General features: G+C 40.0%; 2 protein-coding genes and 4 non-coding genes across 7 annotated transcripts; 1 reads left to right on the top strand and 5 right to left on the bottom strand.

The window, feature by feature from the left end:
- Positions 1 to 59: 59 nt before the first annotated feature.
- Positions 60 to 11,607, bottom strand: LOC125892175 (zinc finger BED domain-containing protein 4-like). 2 transcript variants are annotated; one of them, XM_049581983.1, is made up of 2 exons: positions 11,591 to 11,607; positions 60 to 3,087 (listed from the first exon to the last, which is right to left on the bottom strand). In XM_049581983.1, the coding sequence occupies exon 2, from the start codon at positions 2,588 to 2,590 to the stop codon at positions 569 to 571; it is 2,022 nt and encodes a 673-aa protein (XP_049437940.1). In that variant the 5' UTR covers positions 2,591 to 3,087; positions 11,591 to 11,607; the 3' UTR covers positions 60 to 568. The 2 variants fall into 2 exon arrangements, with proteins under 2 accessions (XP_049437940.1, XP_049437941.1); XM_049581984.1 differs by lacking the exon at positions 11,591 to 11,607 and adding an exon at positions 3,844 to 3,953.
- LOC125892465 (U5 spliceosomal RNA) lies at positions 4,845 to 4,958 on the bottom strand. The gene has a single exon (XR_007449747.1). It is a non-coding gene; the product is annotated as a U5 spliceosomal RNA (small nuclear RNA).
- Positions 6,838 to 6,951, bottom strand: LOC125892478 (U5 spliceosomal RNA). Its single transcript, XR_007449760.1, has one exon. It is a non-coding gene; the product is annotated as a U5 spliceosomal RNA (small nuclear RNA).
- Positions 9,215 to 9,328, bottom strand: LOC125892477 (U5 spliceosomal RNA). Its single transcript, XR_007449759.1, has one exon. It is a non-coding gene; the product is annotated as a U5 spliceosomal RNA (small nuclear RNA).
- Positions 10,196 to 10,309, bottom strand: LOC125892476 (U5 spliceosomal RNA). Its single transcript, XR_007449758.1, has one exon. It is a non-coding gene; the product is annotated as a U5 spliceosomal RNA (small nuclear RNA).
- A 2,680-nt stretch (positions 11,608 to 14,287) lies between the features above and the next one.
- Positions 14,288 to 20,450, top strand: LOC125891569 (neurexophilin-2-like). The gene is made up of 2 exons (XM_049580944.1): positions 14,288 to 14,489; positions 19,611 to 20,450. The coding sequence occupies exons 1-2, from the start codon at positions 14,403 to 14,405 to the stop codon at positions 20,448 to 20,450; spliced, it is 927 nt and encodes a 308-aa protein (XP_049436901.1). The 5' UTR covers positions 14,288 to 14,402.
- Positions 20,451 to 20,752: the final 302 nt, after the last annotated feature.

Raw genomic sequence — 20,752 nt, 5'->3', positions numbered from 1 at the left:
AAAACAAAAGCAGAGACAGAGAGAGGTGCAGAGGGGCATGTCTTTAAGAGTTTAATGCATTAAGCAGTCACGCAGTATGGGCAGTATTGTAGCACTTGGTACTGTTGCTGTGTTGCTGCTTATAAATTATCCATTATTCACTATGGAGTCTTAGCTCACTTCATATCCTGTGTTTTTGTTAAGACTGGCACCTAAAATACAGTCAAATTGAGGTTGAAATTGGAGTGCCGTTATCAGTTTTGGTCAGAAAAAAATGCTGTGACCCAGCAGCAAATTTCATTATAAAGAAGACACACAGATATACACAATCTTCTTTTTGTTTTTTATTACATCATATTTACCAATACAAATCTAAATATAAGATGCCACATGGTAGGGTGAGTGTAAAATACCACAGTGACAATAAAGTACTACCAACACTACACATCTAGCTTGACACATACATTTCTGACCCAGTTGTGTCAGTTTGTATCTTTTTGCCACCTTAAGTCAAGGTTAGAGCGACGACATGTCAAACAGAGAAGCATCTTTAAAAGAAAGAGCTACAAGAGAGCACACAACAAGAGTGTTACTGAAATTTCACTAAATTATACTTGGTGAAAACCAGCTGTGGAACACTGACAGGGAGAAGTCTGTAATCTGGACCAACAGCATCTTCCCCTGTGCTTAAGAGCCTCTCAGAGGAGGCACTTGTCGGTGGGCAGGCCAAGTATTTGATTGCCACTCGGGCCAGTGCAGGATATTGTGCCATTTTTGCTGACCAGTATGAGGTCACTGGGTCAGAGGCCAGTGACTGTGTGCTGCTCTCTGCTAGGTAAGTCTCCACTAAACCTGACGATGTCACTGTCTTTGATGCTGCATTATTTGCTGTAAGACTCTGCATCGCACCCCAAAACAGGCTCGTTGGCTTGCTCCTGGTGTCCTCTGATTCTTGCACCACAGCTAATGAAGAGCCATTTCCACCTGCTGAAGGTGTGCTGTCCTGCTCCAACAACTCCTCAACCTCCACCGCCACAGCAGCTTTAAGCCTTCCGAAATCCAGCTTGCTAAGAAGTGCCATGGGCATTATCTTAAATCTGGGGTCCAGCAGCGTGGCTTTAAAGTAAGTGTTGGTGGGCGTTTCAAAGACATGTTGGAAGTGTTCCTCGAGGTGGCTCTGCAGTAAGCCAACTAGCTGGCGAGTCTCTAACAGATCACTCACATCTTTATTTGCTATAAGTTTGTTCAGTGCAGCTCTGAGGGCCTGGATGCATGGAATCACAGAGGAAATAGAAGAATCATCTTGGCACACTGTGCAGGTTGCCTCCTCAAATGGCTCCAATACTTTGACAATGGCCTCCATCAAAGTCCACTGATGCTCTGACAGCGACCCACCGAGGTCCACCTCTGTGGACATGGCAACCAGTGCCTTCTTCTGCTCCAGCAGGCGCTGCAGCATGAACAACACAGTGTTCCACCTGGTCGGCACATCATGAACTAAGGCAGCCTCAGTAAGGCCAAGTTTATCCTGTATCTCATGCAGTTTAGCTACAGCTGTATTTGACATGTGGACAGTGTTGGTGATTTGTCTCGCAGTGTTGATGACACTAACCACACCGTGGCACTCTTCAATAGCTCCTGTTACAATCAAATGCAGGGAGTGAGCCATGCACCTAATGTGCTCAAAGCCACTGTCAGACATGGCTTCCACCATATTGCAGGTGTTGTTAGTTACAAAGAACTCAACAGTAAATCTGTGTGGAATCAGAGTCTGCCACTCTTCAACAAGGTCCTCAAGGTGTTGCAAGATTTCTGCTGGAGTGTAGTCCGTATCGATGACTTTCATACTGAGCAGTGCGTTGACACGTTTATGCGTCACAACCCCACCACCTGATACATTCTGTGTAAACCAATGTCCTGTGAGTGACAGGTAGGAACTAGCAGAGAACTTTCTGGTCCAAATATCAGCTGTACAGTGCACAACGTTGCCCTCAATGTTCTTAAGGCTCTCCTTCACTTTAGATTTGACTCTTTGGTGAAGCTGTGGTACAACTGTGTTGCTGAAGTGGATGGCCGCTGGGAGTGTGTAATGAGGAGCCACCACGTTCATGAGTTTGGAGAAGCCTTTGTTCTCCACAAATGAGTACGGCAAAAGATCTGTGCAGATCATTTCACCCACACTTTCAGTGATTGCCTGGGTCAGTGGCTGATTTGGTAGCTCGAGGGCTTCAGATTGGAAATCCGGGAAGACAAGTGGGGCAAAGGGCAGTATGTCAGGTGGGGTAGGGGCTGACTGGGATCTCCTGCTGCTCTGAGTGCTACGAATGCCTGCCACATTTCGATGTTTGTAGTGCATGTGGTTGTGCATGGTGCTGGTGGTGAGATGTCCTAGATCCTTGCCTCTGCTCACGACTCTCTTGCATATGTTGCACATCACCTTGGTCACATCGTCTTCACAAGTGGTGAAATATTTCCAGATTGCACTCTTATTTCTTCTTTTTTTTGTTGGTGTGTCACCTACATCTTGTTGCTGATCACTAGCAGCAGCAGCAGCAGCAGCATTTTCATAGTCTGTCAAGTCTTCAATTTTAACAATATCCACAGCATCCATGACTGACTGCTGACTGCAATATTAATAATCACTCTACAAGATAATAAGACTTGATACGCGGACCTCTCTCAGCTGGTCGACATACATTAGATCTTCCTGTGATGCACTTGTTTCATTCACTTAAGTTAATGAAAAAACACGTCCGTTAGTTGTTTTCACTCAGCATATGAGCCCTGCTCCTCCTCCTCCTCCTCCTCTTTCAGCAGCCGGTGCACCGGGCGGACAGCAGCGGCGCCATTTTGAATGTACAGAATAAATCCTCGGATGACCCAAAATAAACTCTCTTGCAGCCTGACAGTGTCAGATATTCAGCAGTCTCGTGTTTTACTGGAGTTCGACATTTTGTTTTTGCTTTCCTCTGTTTTCCCTCTTCTTCGGTCCTGTATTCTTCTTCTTCGTTCATTTTCCTGTAGGTTTTTTGTGCCGCTGGTGCGTTGCTGCCCCCCACAGGCGACATGGAGAAATGACAAAGATGTGTTTCAGTATATGGAGTAAATCTGTGGAATGGTTTAGGAACAGAAATTAAAGTTTGTAATACACACAATAGATTCAAAAAGTTATTAAAAATGCAACAAATACAACATATAATACAAAAATCCATAATAAAACAGCTCATTCTCATTGATGGATATAAGTGTTTCTAATTTTAGATCTTTTGAAGATTGCTCCATGTCCAAGGTGCAGAGTAGAAAAATGCAGTTTTCCCCGGAGTGCATTAAAAAGCAACCAGAGCCAACACACAGAAGGGAGCAGAGGTAGGCTGGAAGTTTGCTCAGTATTTCTTAATAGATGAAAATATGCCAGTGCTGTTATCTGTGAGTGGTCTATGACGTCCAACCCTCCAAATCATAAAGAATGCAGTGATGAATGAGTGACTTTGTGTTTGTAATAAAACATAGAGATGTGTGGTAAACTGAATCGAGGCTATGTGAAATGAAGGAGGTTGCATGTATATACAATATGTCACCGTAATTAAAATATACTTATGTACAATGGCCCATTTCAGAATTATATACAGGCTATTATATTATTGAATATAATCATTAATACAACTATGTGTTCATCACTTTAATGTTGCAGCTCTAAAGGTGGAGTTAATTTAAATTGTCCTGTACACTGCTGGTTGGTTTAATATATAAGAATATATGATAACCTATTTGCTATTTTAGATTACTGATACAAGATATAAATTAACTAAGTAACTAGGAACTAAAGCTTTAAACATGTATTGGATTAAAAAGTGCAATATTTACCTCTGAAGTGTAGCTGAGTGTAAATAGAACATAGCATAAGATGGAAATACTCAAGTAAGGACAAGTACCTCCAAAAAGTACCCAAGTACAGTAGTTTAGTAAATGTAGGCAGTTACAGTATATTCAGCTACTGTGTAAAAGTCACGAGTACTGGCTTGCAAACTACCCCAGTTTGAGTATTTTCTTTTCAGTTTAGTTTGGTTTATTTCGGTCATTTCTCAACAGGACCAAAAAGGTGTAGATTAAAGCCTCAGTTTATGACACCTACCCATTTATGATTATTTTTGTCAGAATTATTCAGAGCAACAAAAGAAAGTAACAGAAACTCAGTATATAAAGGCCTATTGTCTACCCCAAAAAATCCCAAACACATTTCATATACACTCTGGTGTTCAAACTTCAGTTTTCTATTGTTAATCATCTTGTGTTTAAATGTGTTGTGATTGGCTGCTACCTTGCGCAGGTCTCTCTTGTAGAATATTTTCAATCTCAATGGGACTTCTCGGTTAAATAAAGGTTAATTAAAAATAAATGTACAAAAAGATACTTTTGTACTTTTATTTAAGATGTTGAATGCAGGACTTTTGCTTGTAACAGTGTATTTGTGTCTTGTAGTAATGGTACTTTAACTCAAGTCAAAGATCATTTCCTCCACCACTTCTTGATCTGTCCAGAATTCAGAACTAAAGCCTGAATTCATTTTTTATATAGGATAGTAGCAGACTGTACTGTGATTCATCATAGCAGTTTGGATTTATCTTGGAGTGGGCGCCCTCTACTGACCACAGGAACACTAAACACCTGATTCAGGCATTTGTTTCCTGTTAATTAGATGTGAGTCTTCTTTGTTTTTTAATGTTACTCAAAAGTTTTGTGACCAAGAGCAGGACAAGAAAGGGACAAACGACCCAACTCACAATCAATACAAGGACCTAATCTCAATATCACAATACCGTAGAGTAATTATTTTGGTTATTCATTATTTTCAACAGAGTTAGGAAAGCCCCGCGTTAGCAGAGCATCAAAAAATTAGTTAAAACTCTTAGTGTTCCTCTCCACGGAAATCTTTAGTAAAAGGCGAAAGATTTATACGATCTGAAGAGAAACAAGAGTGTACTGACGATAGCATCAAATACTGGAGGAGCCCATTCTCCGCCATGTCATCCTCACTCAGGTTTCACTGTACAGACGAGACATTATACACATTATTTATAGTCAATCATTTCATCCAGAAACATAAACCGTGTATGATAAAGACCTCCAATGATCACACATGCTGATGGGAAACAAATAAAAAAGTTTAGCCTGCAACGACCGCACGCGCGCTAGGCATTGTGGGAATACGGCGACCCTGACTACGTCTCTTTCTTAAAAAGTTAAACTTGTAGAATAAAAACTCCTCCTTCTCCTTTCGCAAAAACATGAAACATGAAACGTGTCACATGTGGGTCTGTGTCACTATAAACTGGAACAGTTTTACTCCTCTGCTTACAAGCATTCACTCGCAAACCAATCAGAGATTACATATGTGTCAAGAGAGTAGCCTGTGGTGTCACAGGGTCGCCGATATTTGGCTGTCAGGCCTGATCGATTCATAGATAGGTGCACATATTACGACATGTTTTAACCACAATTTCTATGCGAACTCTTTTTGGACTTTGGACAAAATTAACATTGGTAAGCAGACAAACGAAGACATAATGGGCAGTTAGACCATCTAGACACAGTTTCTACATGTACTTATGTGATATGGTCAAGCAGTTACTCAGTGATGTTATGGCTGGGTTTGCTTTATGATGCCATGGAGCCAACTCACATAGTAAACATATAACATATAAAATAACACACCAATTAAACTAATACCCTGGAGCAGAAACTACCCATATTCCCTGAGGAACTATAGAGAATGACATCAATTTCACACTCACCTTTCCAAGTAAAAACTGAAACCTTTTTTTCCCTAACTTGGTTACTAGCACTGTTACATAAAGTTACAGAGTACTCATAGACAACATAAAATTGGATCAGCCTAGCCTGATTTCAAGATGTTTTAACAATCATGATGTAGCTTCTACATTAACAACTCTGCCATGGGTATTATCAATTTAACAATTACATCCAAACTATTTTCTTTTGGCAAAATCAGAAAGTTCTCCCGTCATTGTATTCAGCTTTACAATAATCTTTAAGTTAGTGCGACATATATGAGATCTAAAATGAAAACAAGCCATAAGATGCATCAGAAGGTTTTTTTCAGCATCATTCTCACTCAGATTTTACTGTAACTAACAAACAAACAAACAAACAAAAACATTAATTAAAATACACGCTGTCTACAACAACAACCCCACTTACCTGCACCAAAAACCTGTCAATGATAGATAAATGTGAACAGGTTTGGGTTTAGCGTGTAACTGCCACACAGGCTCTATGCATTGTGGGAATATGACACATTTTCAGCCTTGTATTTTTTATCCTCTATTTTTAATGCTAAAAAAAAGCATTAACTTAATATTTATTTATTGCATCCACCAGTGTATTTGAGTTTTAGAAGCTGGGAAATGACCAAAATAAACCAAACTAAATTGAAAGAAAATACTCAAACCTAGTACTCATGACTTTACTAAAGTACTTAAGTACTATTTTAAGGTACTTGTGCTTTACTTGAGTATTTCCATTTTATGCTACGTTCTACTAACACTCAGCTACACTTCAGAGGTAAATATTGCACTTTTTACTCCAATACATGTTTAAAGCTTTAGTTCCTAGTTACTCAGTTTTATATTTGCACCAATAATCTAAATTTGCAAATAGGTCATCACATATTCTTTTTACCGGCTGCAACAGTAAAGTGATGGACACGTAGCTGTATCAATAATTACATTAAACAAGATAACATCAACTAGTCTGCATGATAAGAATTACTGGCACTTTCAAATGGTGTTATAACTTCGTTATCTACCTTGAAGTTTTATTTTTCAACAGAGTTAGGGAAGCCCCGCGTTAGCAGGGCATCAAAAAATTAGTTAAAACTCTTAATGTTCCTCTCCACGGAAATCTTTAGTAAAAGGCGAAAGATTTATACGCTCTGAAGAGAAACAAGAGTGTACTAATTATGATGTGAAACTCTGGATGACCCCATTCTCCGCCATGTCATCTTCACTCAGGTTTCACCGTACAGACGAGACATTATACACATTATTTATAGTCAATCATTTTATCCAGAAACCGTGTATGATGAAGACCCCAATAATCGCACATGCTGATGGGAAACACATAAAACAGTTTAGTTTGCAACGACCGCACGCGCGCAATGCATTATGGGAATACGGCGACCCTGACTACGTCTCTTTCTTAAAAAGTTAGTAGAATAAAAACTCCTCCTTCTCCTTTCGCAAAAACATGAAACATGAAACGTGTTACATGTGGGTCTGTGTCACTATAAACTGGAACAGTTTTACTCCTCTGCTTACAAGCATTCACTCGCAAACCAATCAGAGATTACATATGTGTCAAGAGAGTAGCCTGTGGTGTCACCCCCTAGCTGTCAGTTAGGTACACACATTATGACATGTTCCGACAACAATTTCTATGCGAACTCTTTTTGGACTTTGGACAGAATTAACATTGGTAACCAAAGAATCACAGACAGAATAGGCAGCTAGTCCATCTAGACACAGCTTCTACATGTACTTATGTGATATGGTCAAGAGATTAATCAGTCATGTTATGGCTGGGTTTGCTTTGTGATGCCATGGAGCCAACTCACATACACATGGTAAACATGGAGCCAGGAGCAATATAATGACAGGAGAGATGAAAAAACCTGCATTAAAAATAATAATACTAAAAACAAAGGCAAATCATTACCCTAAAACTTTTGACTCCACTGATCAGATGTAAATAGATGCTGCAAACACTTGGCCAGGGGTTCCCATGTGATCATGTCCTCACTATCACTGCCAAAACTCAACACTGTGGATGTTCAAATTCAATAACACACCAATTAAACTAATACCCTGGAGCAGAGAGTACACATTTATTCCCTGAAGAACTATAGAGGCTTTTTATTCCTGAATGACATCAACACTTTTCCAAGTAAACTTGGTCTACTGGTTCTGCAATTAATAACGTTACAGAGTGCTCATACACAACATACATTCAGAACAGCTCAGCCTGACTTCCAAGATGCTTTAACATTCATGATGTAGCTTCTACATTAAGAACTCTGCAATGTGTAATACAGATTTACCAACTATATTCAAACTATATTTCTTTGGAAAAAAATCAGAAAGTCCAGCCTTTGGCACTGCACCTATGAAATTAATTGAAGAGTCGTCTTATTCAGCTTTACAATAATCTGTAAGAAACAGACATATATGAGATCTAAAATGAAAACGAGCCATAAGATGCATCAGGAAGTTTTTGTAAGTATCATTCTCGATCAGGTTTTCTCCTGTTAAAAACACCATTAATTAAAATACACGCTGTGTACAACAACGACCCCACTTAACTGCACCAAAAACCTGTGGATGATGGCTAAATGTGAACAGGTCCTTTATTTTTAATGCTAAAAAAAAGCATTAACTTAATGTTTATTTATTGTCTATCTACCAGGGTATTAGAGTTTTAGAAGTTGGGAAATGACAGAAATAAACCAAACTAAATTGAAAGAAAATACTCAAACCGGTAAGTTTGCGAGCCAGTACTCATGACTTTTACACGTACAAGTGCTGTACTTAAGTACTATTTTAAGGTACTCCTACTTAACTTGAGTATTTCCATTTTATGCTACGTTCTACTAACACTCAGCTACACTTCAGAGGTAAATATTGCACTTTTTACTCCAATACATGTTTAAAGCTTTAGTTCCTAGTTGCTGGGTTTTATATTTTGCACCAATAATCTAAATTTGCAAATAGTTAATCAAATACTTTTACTTAAGATGTTGAATGCAAGACTTTTGCTTGTAACAGTGCATTTCTGTTTACTAGTAATGGTAATTTCACTCAAGTCAAAGATCTGAATACTTGCCCCACCACTTCCTGTACATAGATCTGTCCAGAATTCAGAACTAAAGTGTCCAAACAAATGTTTTAAATAAGATTTCAGTAGCAGTCTGTATGGTGGTCAATCACTGCAGTTTGGATTAATCTTGAAGTGGGCGCCCCCTGCTGATCACAGGGACACTAAACACCTGATTCAGGCATTTGTTTCCTGTAAATATGGTGTGAGTCTACTTCGTTCTGAAGTGATTCAGACGAAGTTTTGTGAAGAAAAAGTCGAATTGCAACAATAGATAACTGCTAGTCACTACTGTGGTATAACTGACACCAAGCCCCATAATTTACTTTTTGAACACAGTAAGAGAAGCCCCGCGTTAGCAGGGCATCAAAAAATTAGTTAAAACTCTTAGTGTTCCTCTCCACGGAAATCTTTAGTAAAAGGCGAAAGATTTATACGATCTGAAGAGAAACAAGAGTGTACTGATTATGATGTGAAAGGCTGGACGACGCCATTCTCCGCCATGTCATCCTCACTCGGGTTTCACTGTGCAGACGAGACATTATACACATTATTTATAATCAGTCATTTTATCCAGAAACATAAACCGTGTATAATGAAGACCTCCAATGATCACACATGCTGATGGGAAACACATAAAACAGTTTAGTTTGCAACGACCGCACGCGCGCAATGCATTATGGGAATACGGCGGCCCTGACTACGTCTCTTTCTTAAAAAGTTAAACTTGTAGAATAAAAACTCCTCCTTCTCCTTTCGCAAAAACATATCGTGAAACGTGTTACATGTGGGTCTGTGTCACTATAAACTGGAACAGTTTTACTCCTCTGCTTACAAGCATTCACTCGCAAACCAATCAGAGATTTCATATGTGTCAAGAGAGTAGCCTGTGGTGTCACCCCCTAGCTGTCAGTTAGGTACACACATTATGACATGTTTTGACAAATTAACACCTACACAATGATTTCTAGGCGAACTCCTTTTGGACTTTGGACAAATTAACATTGGCAACCAAAGAAATAAAGACACAATGGGCAGTTAGTCCATCTAGACACAGCTTCTCAATTTACTTATGTGATATGGTCAAGAGATTAATAAGTGATTTTATGGCTGGGTTTGCTTTATGGTGCCACTGAGCCAACTCACATAAACATGGTAAACATGGAGCCAATGTAATAAAATAAGAGCTGACAACACTACATTTCAAATGTAATAGCCTATAAAAACAGACTAACTATGTCCTAAAACTTTTGACTAAATAACTGACATGATTATGTTATCAATGACTAACAGACCATCAAGTTCTGATTTTTAACAACAAAAGGGAAGCCCCGCGTTAGCAGGGCATCAAAAAATTAGTTAAAACTCTTAATGTTCCTCTCCACGGAAATCTTTAGTAAAAGGCGAAAGATTTATACGATCTGAAGAGAAACAAGAGTGTACTGACGATAGTATCAAATACTGGAGGAGCCCATTCTCCGCCATGTCACCCTCACTCAGGTTTCACTGTACAGACGAGACATTATACACATTATTTATAATCAGCCATGTAAGTCAGAAAGTTCTGCCTTAGGAGCTGCAATTATAATATTAATCGAAAAGTCGTCCTATTCCACTTTACAATAATCTTTCAGAAACAATGAGACATATATGAGATCTATGAAAACGATGAAAACGAGTCATGAAATGCATTAGAAAGTTCACCATCTAACAGAGGAGTAAAAAAATGCAATTAACTAAAATACACGCTGTCTACAACAACGACCCCACTAAATTGCACCGAAATAGATAAATAATGTGAACTGTAAACGCCACACACGCGCTATGCATTGTGGGACTATGACGATCCTGGCAGCGCCTCTGTTTTTTAAAGTCGCTTCTAGGATTAAAACTCTTTTTTTTTTTCCTTTCGCCAGAAGATTGTGTAACTCTAAAATTAAGAGAGGAGGTGAAATGTTGTGCATATAAAGTCGTTAAGTCCTAAGTTTTACTGTTATTGAGTTTGCAACGGTCTACTCGTGCACATGCGCATACAAAACAGAGATTGGATTTCATTCAAGAGAGTAATCCTCAGTGTCGGGGGGTCCGTGTTGTGAGAATATCTGACTGTCAGGTAATTTATTTCTAGCAAGGTCGGTCTAGATGCTAATATGGCACTTAATGTAGCAGTTAACCATTTTCAACAATATGCTTACTGAATTATGTTCCGTTTTTAGACAACATAATTTGTGGAAAAAGAGGGGAAAGAGAAAGAAAGTAAAGAAGTGAAGACATGAGGAGTTTTAAATGGTTATCTGATAGGGCAGCTAACATTACCATCCAAAGACAGCCTCTACAAAGTTTACTTATATGGTCCTAAACTGTTTTTTGGTTGGGTATGCCATATGAAGTCAACTCACATAAACATGGGCCCAAAAATGCGAAATAGCACACCTATAAATTCATTAAGTACGGGCTAATTATTTGTCTTCTATGAGACATTACAAGACGTTGCAAACACTTTCCCAGTTGTTCCCCCATGAAGGCTACAATGTCCTCATTATCACTGACAACACTGAACGCTGCAGCACTTCTAGTTAACACCACTTGGAGTAGAGAGGGATATTTATCCCCTGGAGAACAGAGGCCTTATCACCTGTGCGACATTAACTTCACACTCACCACAATAGGCCTGACTGTAAAAAGATCGTTAACAAAGCCAATTAAAACAAAATTTACTTACTTTATGAATGCAGCCCACTGCTTCAGTGCCGTCCACTGTTTAAGAGTGTCACTGAACACAAAACTTCGTGATGTAACCTGCAAGTATGGCTTCCATTAGGTGGTGCTGCATCCCTGTCGAGACAACATCCGACTCTGGTCCTGTTTGTTTGGCTTGTCAGTTATAAATCCCACTCATTAGCCATAGTCTACAGGTATGACCGCAGGCCCATGTTGGAATCATACACTGTATTTAAACATGGACAACATCTCTCCACTTACCCACATTGTACAAATATGAAGTCAAAGTATTCCAAATATCCTATTTTGCGCTGGTGATGTAATTTACAACCGGAGTCTGCGCCGTGAACTCGACTTCTCCACGAACTCGAGTCCGGCCCATGCATCCGTCCGACCAATCGCGAGCAGCGTCATTGACTGCAAGCACACCAATTGGCACACATAGCTGTCAATCAATACATCAAACTCAATTTTTAGAGCATCAAATAACTAGCCCAACTAACACCAACCTTATCACAAAAACGAACACTTTAACATTCATCAGGATATTAACAACCACGTAACATGACAAAAAAAAAGATACAAGAAAAACATACTTGATGTTTAAGCCTGCTCTGAGTTTTTAGATTGGCCCACGTCCCTTAGAGTGTATACTAAAGTGGGATGTAGGCTACTTGTGTGTTGAATCTAAGTTGTACTTACACTGTGGGCTCTGGCTTGACGTAGAGCCCACAGTGTACCCTATGCCCTAACTTGACGTGCACCTCCCCAGACATGTAACTGCACAATGCGGTGACATGTGTTTTGTTTGTGAATCCTGTGAGTTACATTGACGCCGATTTGTGTACTTGTGTTTGAAATTGTCGCTATTAAGTTTTGGAGGTGTAACTGCGGAGTGACACAGACACACTGCAGCACAAATATTAATGCTCATAACGGTGTAGGCTACGTGCTTAGGCTACAGCGTATACTCTGAGTCTGCACAGAGCTGACGCACAAATATAAATCTGCCTTAACATAGAGGGGCCAGGGATTTATGACCTGTACTGCAACCAGCCACCAGGGGGCAATCGAGATGTTTGGCTTCACTTTTAGTGGAGCGTCATGTTGTCTATCTTAATCATGCAGTCTATTTGAAGTCTATATGAATCAATGAATTTCACAAAGTGACAAATCAGTAACTTTGAAAACACTAATAGAGAATATGGAAGGTATATCAAGAAGCAGATTCCCTCTGCCCTCCCTCCACTTCAGAGAGTGTTCCAAGAATGAGTCTTAAAACTAAGGAAACTCTAATAATTTTTTCCTTAGTTAAAACCTGGAAATGAGGTAGCATTTTAATACTCCTGGTTTCCTCAGCTCAAAGTCAGTGGGTGTTTTTGAACGGGTGCTTGGTTAGAAGCCAAAAATGAGGTCTGGTTAGCACAAACTTAAGAAATTTTCATGTTTTGTCCCACAAGATAAAATACTCCAGGAAATAGGACACCATTCGTGAATTTTGAAACTTTACTGTGTCTTGAAAAAGATGGTTGCTGAGTGGCTAAATGAGACTACAGAATGTCATCACGCCAAACATGGCTTCAGCCCCGTTGTTGGTGTCATGGGACCGCAGTGTAATTCCCTTAGCTTCGTGTTAGCTTTTTACTTCTGGCGATTGCACTTAGGCTTCAAAAATCATAAAACTGGTGTTCATTTGTGAAGGATATCTCGTTGAACAAAACATGTCAATAGGCTATCAGTAGCGTTTGTTTGCCACAGAGTTTATTCTGCAATAAGCCAATGGAAAAATCCCACTGGCACCAGAGCAACTAACTTCCGCATCAGCCTACAGAAAAATGTCATCCCTGGAGTGCTTCATTAACACAATCAACGATGGCTTGTTGTCACAAGTCTGTTTCCATTTACAGTTGTCGTTCTGATTGTATTGTATTTATTAATACATTTTATCAGAACTGTCTTCATAGCAGTGCTACAATACAAGCTACTCACAAACATTAATCTTTACACATGAGTATGGTAATAAGCTACAAGCCAGTTTACAATGTTAAGGTAGCCTACTTTAATATGGGAGAGCATGAAATGTAATGTGTTTCTGTGTGTACACAGGCTCTGTGTATTAAAGACAACTTGTCTGGTTGGTTAGTATTTGCAGTGATTTGTTGGCTTGAAATTCCACTGATAGGCTGAGGCGGTGGCAGAATCTCACCAGACTTGTCAGTGATTTTTACAGTTCCCGGAGAGAGCCCTTGTCATTTTGTCAGCCTCCCCATGGCTACAGTGTGCGGGGACAGCGGGGAGGGCTGTCAAACTGTGCCCGCTTGAGAGCGCCTTTCCCCGGGTTGATGAGTCTTAATAAGGGCCGGCCAGGTGGTGAAATTGAGCAGTGTGTGTGTGTGTGTGTGTGTGTGTGTGTGTGTGTGTTTAAATATTTAGTGCGACATTGTTTCTATTACAATCATTACCAATTAGCCCTGTACAAATGCGAATTATTCTTCCCTGATTAATTCTCACTGCGCGCAATTTTCATCCTGAGGCAATTGCTTTGTTTTATTTTTTGCTCATGTTAAATGATGTAGTGTGTGTGTGTGTGTGTAGGGGTAGAGAGAAGAAGGAAAGATGGAGGGAGGGAGTGAGGGAGTTGGTGGGGGGAGAGGAGGCGCACTGAGCCCAGTATTCACTCCAGATCTTGGGGATTTTCGAGTCTCTCACTGCGGAGTGTCTTCTCTACTTTTGAAGTGAGTGTAAGCTTTAACTCGGTAAATCACCACTTATACAGCCGGGCACATTGCCTCTGAGACGCTCCGGCTCTCTGCATGGAGACACGTTACTGCTGTTGCTGCAAAATGAGGGTGCTGTGTTTGAACTTTGCCATCACCTGTCTGTGGCTTCTCCCTTCAGCGGTGAGTGTGATCAGCGATCAGCCGCCTTTCCTTTGCTCTGCTCCCGAGGTTGTGTTGCTCATTATTAACGCAAGGTGTTGTTGTAGTGGCACTTCTTTGTACTTCTAATTTGTGGTCCATTTCAAATTCCCTCATGTATTGTTCAGCCACTCTTCATCATATTGCAGCATTGCTGCACAGTCAAGCAGTGGTGTTTTTGGTGTTTCTTGATTTGAGATTGTGTTATGTGTATAAGAAAGGGAATCCATTAGGCCTAATAATCAATCAGCATGAGTGATTTCTGAAAGATTTTTCACAGCTAAAAATAAAATTAGTTTCATGGCAGTTTGACAAATACTGTAGTGATTTTAAGGAGCAGAAGAACTCCAGTTAACTGACATGTGCTCAGCTGTGACCCTGGTGAGTTTCTTTTGTCTTTCTGACACTGGTTTGAGACTTGACTTTCTTCTGATTTGAGGTTCAGCTTGGACTTTCAAGTCTTAAAAATGTTCCTATGAAAAATTTGAGGCATGCTGTTTTATTCAAGGAATAAAATCTGCACTGATCTTTTCTTCTGATATGATTTATTTTGAATTGAAGATCTCGGGATGTGACACTGTCTCAGGACTTGATCAAAGTTGACTCCTGCGTTAGATGGTGAAGTTCAGCCAGAATGGGTCTGTTCCATCCTCGAAATTTTAATTAGTTCTGGTTTCGTGGTCTGTGATTCTCTTTCAGGCATATTTGTAATTTAATCATCTCTCCTGTCTTTAATTGAACTGAGCAGCCAACTGCACCATCTATATCTGTGGTACTGCAGTTGACAGGTTAAAAACCTCAAAGCAACCTAATTTTGTGCTTTATTAGTCGAACTAAATGATTGTTCAGGCTTTGTCAGTTTAAAAACTTTTATCCCCCTTGGGTTTCAGAGACATTGTCACTTTTTTTTGTTAAGTTGTGAAAAACCAAACTCTCACATTAAGGATCTTTTTAGCCAATGGCAAAACAGTTCTCACTGTCCTTAAAATGCAATTAGGCTCCTGCTCTTCGGTTTCTCAGTTTTTGTGCCTCTGCAGGTGCCTTTGCACAGGTGTCGTGCGTGCAGCCACTCCAGCATGCAGTCACTGTGCTGGCATCTTGACACAGAGCCAATGACATGGCTGTCACACAGTGGGCTCCAATTAGGGTAGGTGAGAACAGCACATAGCTGGAGATTTAGGCTTGTAACAATAGGCACAGCTGGAACTCACTTGGTTACAGGAAAAGACAGAGATTGGCACACAGGGCCGGGGTGCTCGGGGTGATGTGAATTCCACTTGTTGGTGAGAAATAATGATATCCTTGGAGCTGTTTATTCAGAAATCTGGGGGAGAATAACACTAAACCTCCAAGTGCCTTAGACACATTATGATGAAAATGGAAATCAGGTCTTAAACGAGGTGCACAGACCTTTTTGCCCAACTCATGTCTCAGTTCTCTAGAGTAGGGCTGGGCTATTTATCAGTATTATATAGATATTGGCTTAGATTTTGGATCTTACAATATCATAACTATTGTCTTTTCCTGGTTTTAAAGGCTGCATTACAGCAAGTGACATCATTTTCTGAACTTAACAGACTGTTCCAGCTGTTCTATCATTTGCCTTCACCCATGTAGTCATTAAATCCAAATTACTGATGATTATTTGTGGAAAATCTTATTGTGCAAATCGGTATTGTAGTGTCTGAGATCAGTCTTTGTTTCAAGACCATGTTTTGAAGTTTACTGTCTCGTCTCGTACTTGACCACATTTTTACTTGGTCTTATCTGTCTCAGGCAAAGAGGACTCAGGATTTTATTTCACATTTGGTCAAGACCACAACTTCAGAGATATCACTAAATTGCCTGTGCAAAAAAAGGAGTGTTGACTAAAGACAAAAAGGATGATTTCATCTCTTTGTATTTGTTTGCCCAGAGAAAACAAAGGAAAATTCCCACATATAAAAGTCATCTCTTTCAACTGTTTCATTCAGTCATTTCTCATGGTGCACTTATATATATATACACACACACACATATTTACAGTATCAGGCAATAAAAGACATGACTGAAGAGCAATCGTCAGTTGTTTTCTGTGGGGTGTTTTTATGGGAATGTGGATCTTTCATATCAGTTTGAGGAGTGCCTATGGTTTGCATGTTCTTATTGAAAGTCTGTTATAAAGTGTGGGACTTGCACTGGTCTGGTCTTGTCTCGGTTTCAATACACTCTGGTCTTGGTCCTGACTTGGTCCCAGTTTAGGTGGTCTTCACACCACACCACCCTACAACATTGCTGCATAATGGATATCGTGGTATTTGGTCAAAAATATAGTGACATTTGATTTTCTCCATATCGTCCATCCCTACTCTAATGAGGCACAAAAAACCTTGAATTGTCTCTCACACTGCAGCCACACATCCACTTAAAAATGGAAGTGTATAATGAGAAAAAATAAAGTCTTGACACTTGGATTCACCAGACTTGTCATTAGTTTTCATGCTGAACCCAGTGATTTTTGTTAACATTGCTATGTTATGATTGTGTCTGCACGCTTGATATGTTTAAACATATCAGAGCTCTGCATGTCAGCTGTGCAGTGAATCTCAGTGAAATCAGTTACATTAACAGCCTGGTTAATGACTGAATTTATTGGGATTTGAGCGTTTTAATCAACACAAGCGCAGCTGGCTGCCTGGCTGATAATAAGCTGTTTCATCAATCTAAATATGCACTTAATTTTCACAGTCTCGCTTCTTTTATGTTTTTTTATGCAGTGCTATTGTTTAACTGAGAGGGAAAGTTAGGTGGAGTTAATTGTGTTTCTGTATTTTACTGACGTGCTCCGCTCTGTGTAAGCCATGAAAACAAAACTATGTTTTTGTCATTGTGATTTAAGTAATATCACTATGAAAAAACAAAACAAATACTGCTTCATATCAAAATGTTTAGCTCTTTTAGCAATGAGCACTGTACTGTCTCATCTTGGGAAAGTGATCTTCCACATATTTTTGAGAAACCTTTGCAAAGTCTTTCTACAAAAATACGAGGGAAAGGAAGAGGAAGAGGGAGAATGTGTGTGTGGATGGAGAATTGCAATGACAGATACAGTAAGTGAATAAAACATGAACTGCACTTCATATGAAATAATAACCTGACAAGGTGAATCCAGGTGAAAACTTAATCCCCTATTAATTTCAAGTAATCCAAATCAATGTAAGAATGGAAACTGGGGTATTTAAGGGGATTCTAAGCTCAGAGGAAGTATGGAAAAGATGCTGCTAACCCTTTGCAGATTTTTAGCCTTTTAATACATAATGTACATTTACATGTACTGTTGAATATATATATATTATTTTATTGATTCCCTGTAGTTTCTTCAACAGTGACCTGTGTGTTGTCCCTCTCTCTTCCAAGCATATTGATTAATAAGCCCACAGACACAGTCCGTCATCAAGGTCGCATTGAAAAGAGGATTGGGAGTTTTAACAAGGGAGTGAGAGAGAGCGTGAGGGAGGACAACCAAATTAAAATGTGTTAATGCCAACATGAATGTGTGCATGATCCTCGTCACTGTAGTCCTTGCCTGAAGAAGCTGACCTATTGATCACAGTCAATTTCAAGTTGTTCTCATTCAGAGGACATCAGAGCATAATTATTTTAATCGATTATCTGCTACCTTGTGATGTAGCTACAGTGAAACTGTCCTTCACTTGCGGTCATCCTGGTGGTCCAGAGCCCTCTTTCCTCTCTCTCATCCGGCACAAAACAAATTCCTGTGATACTGTATTTACTGTACTGAGAGTTGGCAGTCGTTTCTTCTCCCACAGAGCGTATATTTATTATGAATGAGCTCTTCAAACCATCTATCAGTAATAAAGTACCTCTGAAGACTGTGAAAATATATAAAGACAGCTATGGTGTTGCTCTCACAGTTAACCATATGGGCCAATTTCCCTTGGGATAAATAAAGTTCTATCATTACCCATCAGCACAGAAGCTGTATGAACTATCTGAGTGTGTCAAACTGACACAGACCTCATACTCTGTTTAAACCTTTAAAACTGTGAACCATTTCACTATATTATGTCAGTGACCTGCTTTTGTTGCACACTATTAAAAAGAAATGGAAGAAAGGCAAGATCATAAAAGATAAGATGAAGTGGACATTACTTTTTACCAAAACCTGAGGTACACTTTTCCTTTAATTCTGTGCTTTAAAGATCCAGTGTGTAGGATTTTTATCAGCATAAATGGTAAATAATGTTCATAACTATGTTTTCATTGGTTTATAATCTGCTTAAAATGAGATTTGTTGTGATTTTGTCACTTTAGAGTGAGCTTTTTATATCTGCTCACTGAGTGGGCCCTCTTCTATGGAATCAGCCATGTTGTTTCTACAGTAGCCCAGAATGGACAAATCAAACACTTGCTCTAGATAGGGCCATTCACATTTTTGTGTCGGACACTGTAGATCTCCCCACATGCTTGGCACACAGGAGAAGTTTCCGTTCTGCAACCTCACTGCTCGAGGCCACTAAATCCAACACACTGGACCTCTAAAATGTTGGTTCACTCAAATATCAAAAATGATTATCACTAAAATCTGGTAGAGCCTGGTCATGCAAAGACATGCAGTTTTATTTGCCCAGGTCTTGAGATATCTGTCCCTGAAATATCAGCATCCACCCCAAAACAATAGTAAAATTTTGTTTGTGAAATTTTTTGGGTTTGTGTTTTAGCAGCATAGAAAATCAGCAGCAACATGTCTCATCAGAAACAGTGTCCCTGTTACTCTGGATTGTCCACAGAACACATTGTCCTCCTTTATTTTATAACAGGGACTCTTTCCTTGGCAGAGGGTGGTTCCACAAACTAGCTCCACAGACAAAATTCCCTTCATCTCCATTGCGTTGAGGGAGCAGCAGAAACTGATATCTATAAGATAAAACTGGTATCTATAAGATATAAGATAAAAACAAACTATCTGTAGAGCTATGGAAGGTAGCTGAGAAAATATGCTTTTGGGGGGGGAGGAGGGGGGGTGAATTTCACCCTCTGATAAGGAAAAAAGGAGCACTCTGAATATTAAGGTTTCCTTAATTTACATTTTGTTCTCCACAGGTCCAAGAAACAGCCAAGCCCTTGGACTTTCAGAGCCAACAATGGAGAGAGGATGAAGGAGGGACAGGAGACACTGTCGGAGCTTTGAAAGTTAAACATATCTTCAAAGACTTACAGATCATCTCCACAAAACAGAAAACACCTGCTTATGGTTCTCTCGGCCCATATGGGTGGCCTCAGAACTTCTCCCAAGCCCTTGACCAGTATCTGTACCGCCCTCCTCCTAAATCCAAGCCTCCTGCGAAAACATCCACAAAGGCGAAGAAGATCCTGGGCTGGGGAGATTTTTACTTCAATGTGAAAACATTAAAGTTCAGCCTCCTGGTGACGGGAAAAATCGTGGACCACATTAATGGCACGTTCAGCGTTTACTTCCGCCACAACTCGTCTCGTCTGGGGAACATATCCGTCAGCATCGTCCCACCCTCCAAAGCCGTAGGATGGGAGGTTTTGGATCCAGCAGCTCAGAGCGATCAAACCAAAAACTCAGTCCTGGTTCCAGATCTGACAACCCAGTTCCAGAGCCCACCTCAGTCCACCAGCTCCACTCCTCCAGACCAGCAGAAGCACCAGCAGGACATGATGATGGTGACTGAACTCAACTGCCGGATTGAATACCAGAGAACGAACCGCTCCAAGAAGACCAAACCCTGCATGTACGACCCGGGGCAGACCTGCTACTCAGAAAACACCCAGTCCCAGGCAGCCTGGATCTGCGCCAAACCCTTTAAGGTTATATGCATCTTCATCGCCTTCACTGGCACCGATTACAGGCTGGTGCAGAAAGTCTGTCCGGACCACAACTTTCAGACAGAGCAGAACCAGCAGCACTTCGGATGACAGATTCTGGGATTTCATGCGTCTGTCAAAGTCATGTATTCATTTTGCATCGAGACTGACTGTTTTTTTATACGCTGTTGCAAACAACATGTCAATGAGTGCACTTGTGTTAATGTGTTCATGAGATTAATGAGGTTTATAACGTGAGCTTTGTGTTGTCTGAACTCATCTGCTGAAAGCTCTGCATTGTCTTAAAAAATTGCTTAATTAACCGTATCACTTTGTGTGCAGTGTTTTCTGGTTTTCTTAATATGTGTTGATAGAAGGAAAGACTTGAAATCCATAATTTGATATTTACATTT

Source organism: Epinephelus fuscoguttatus, linkage group LG7 (assembly GCF_011397635.1).
Source record: "Epinephelus fuscoguttatus linkage group LG7, E.fuscoguttatus.final_Chr_v1".
In the NCBI taxonomy this organism is placed as follows: Eukaryota; Metazoa; Chordata; class Actinopteri; order Perciformes; family Serranidae; genus Epinephelus; species Epinephelus fuscoguttatus.
The sequence above is the reverse complement of the archived record's forward strand: the minus strand, read 5'-3'. Positions and strand labels throughout refer to the sequence as shown.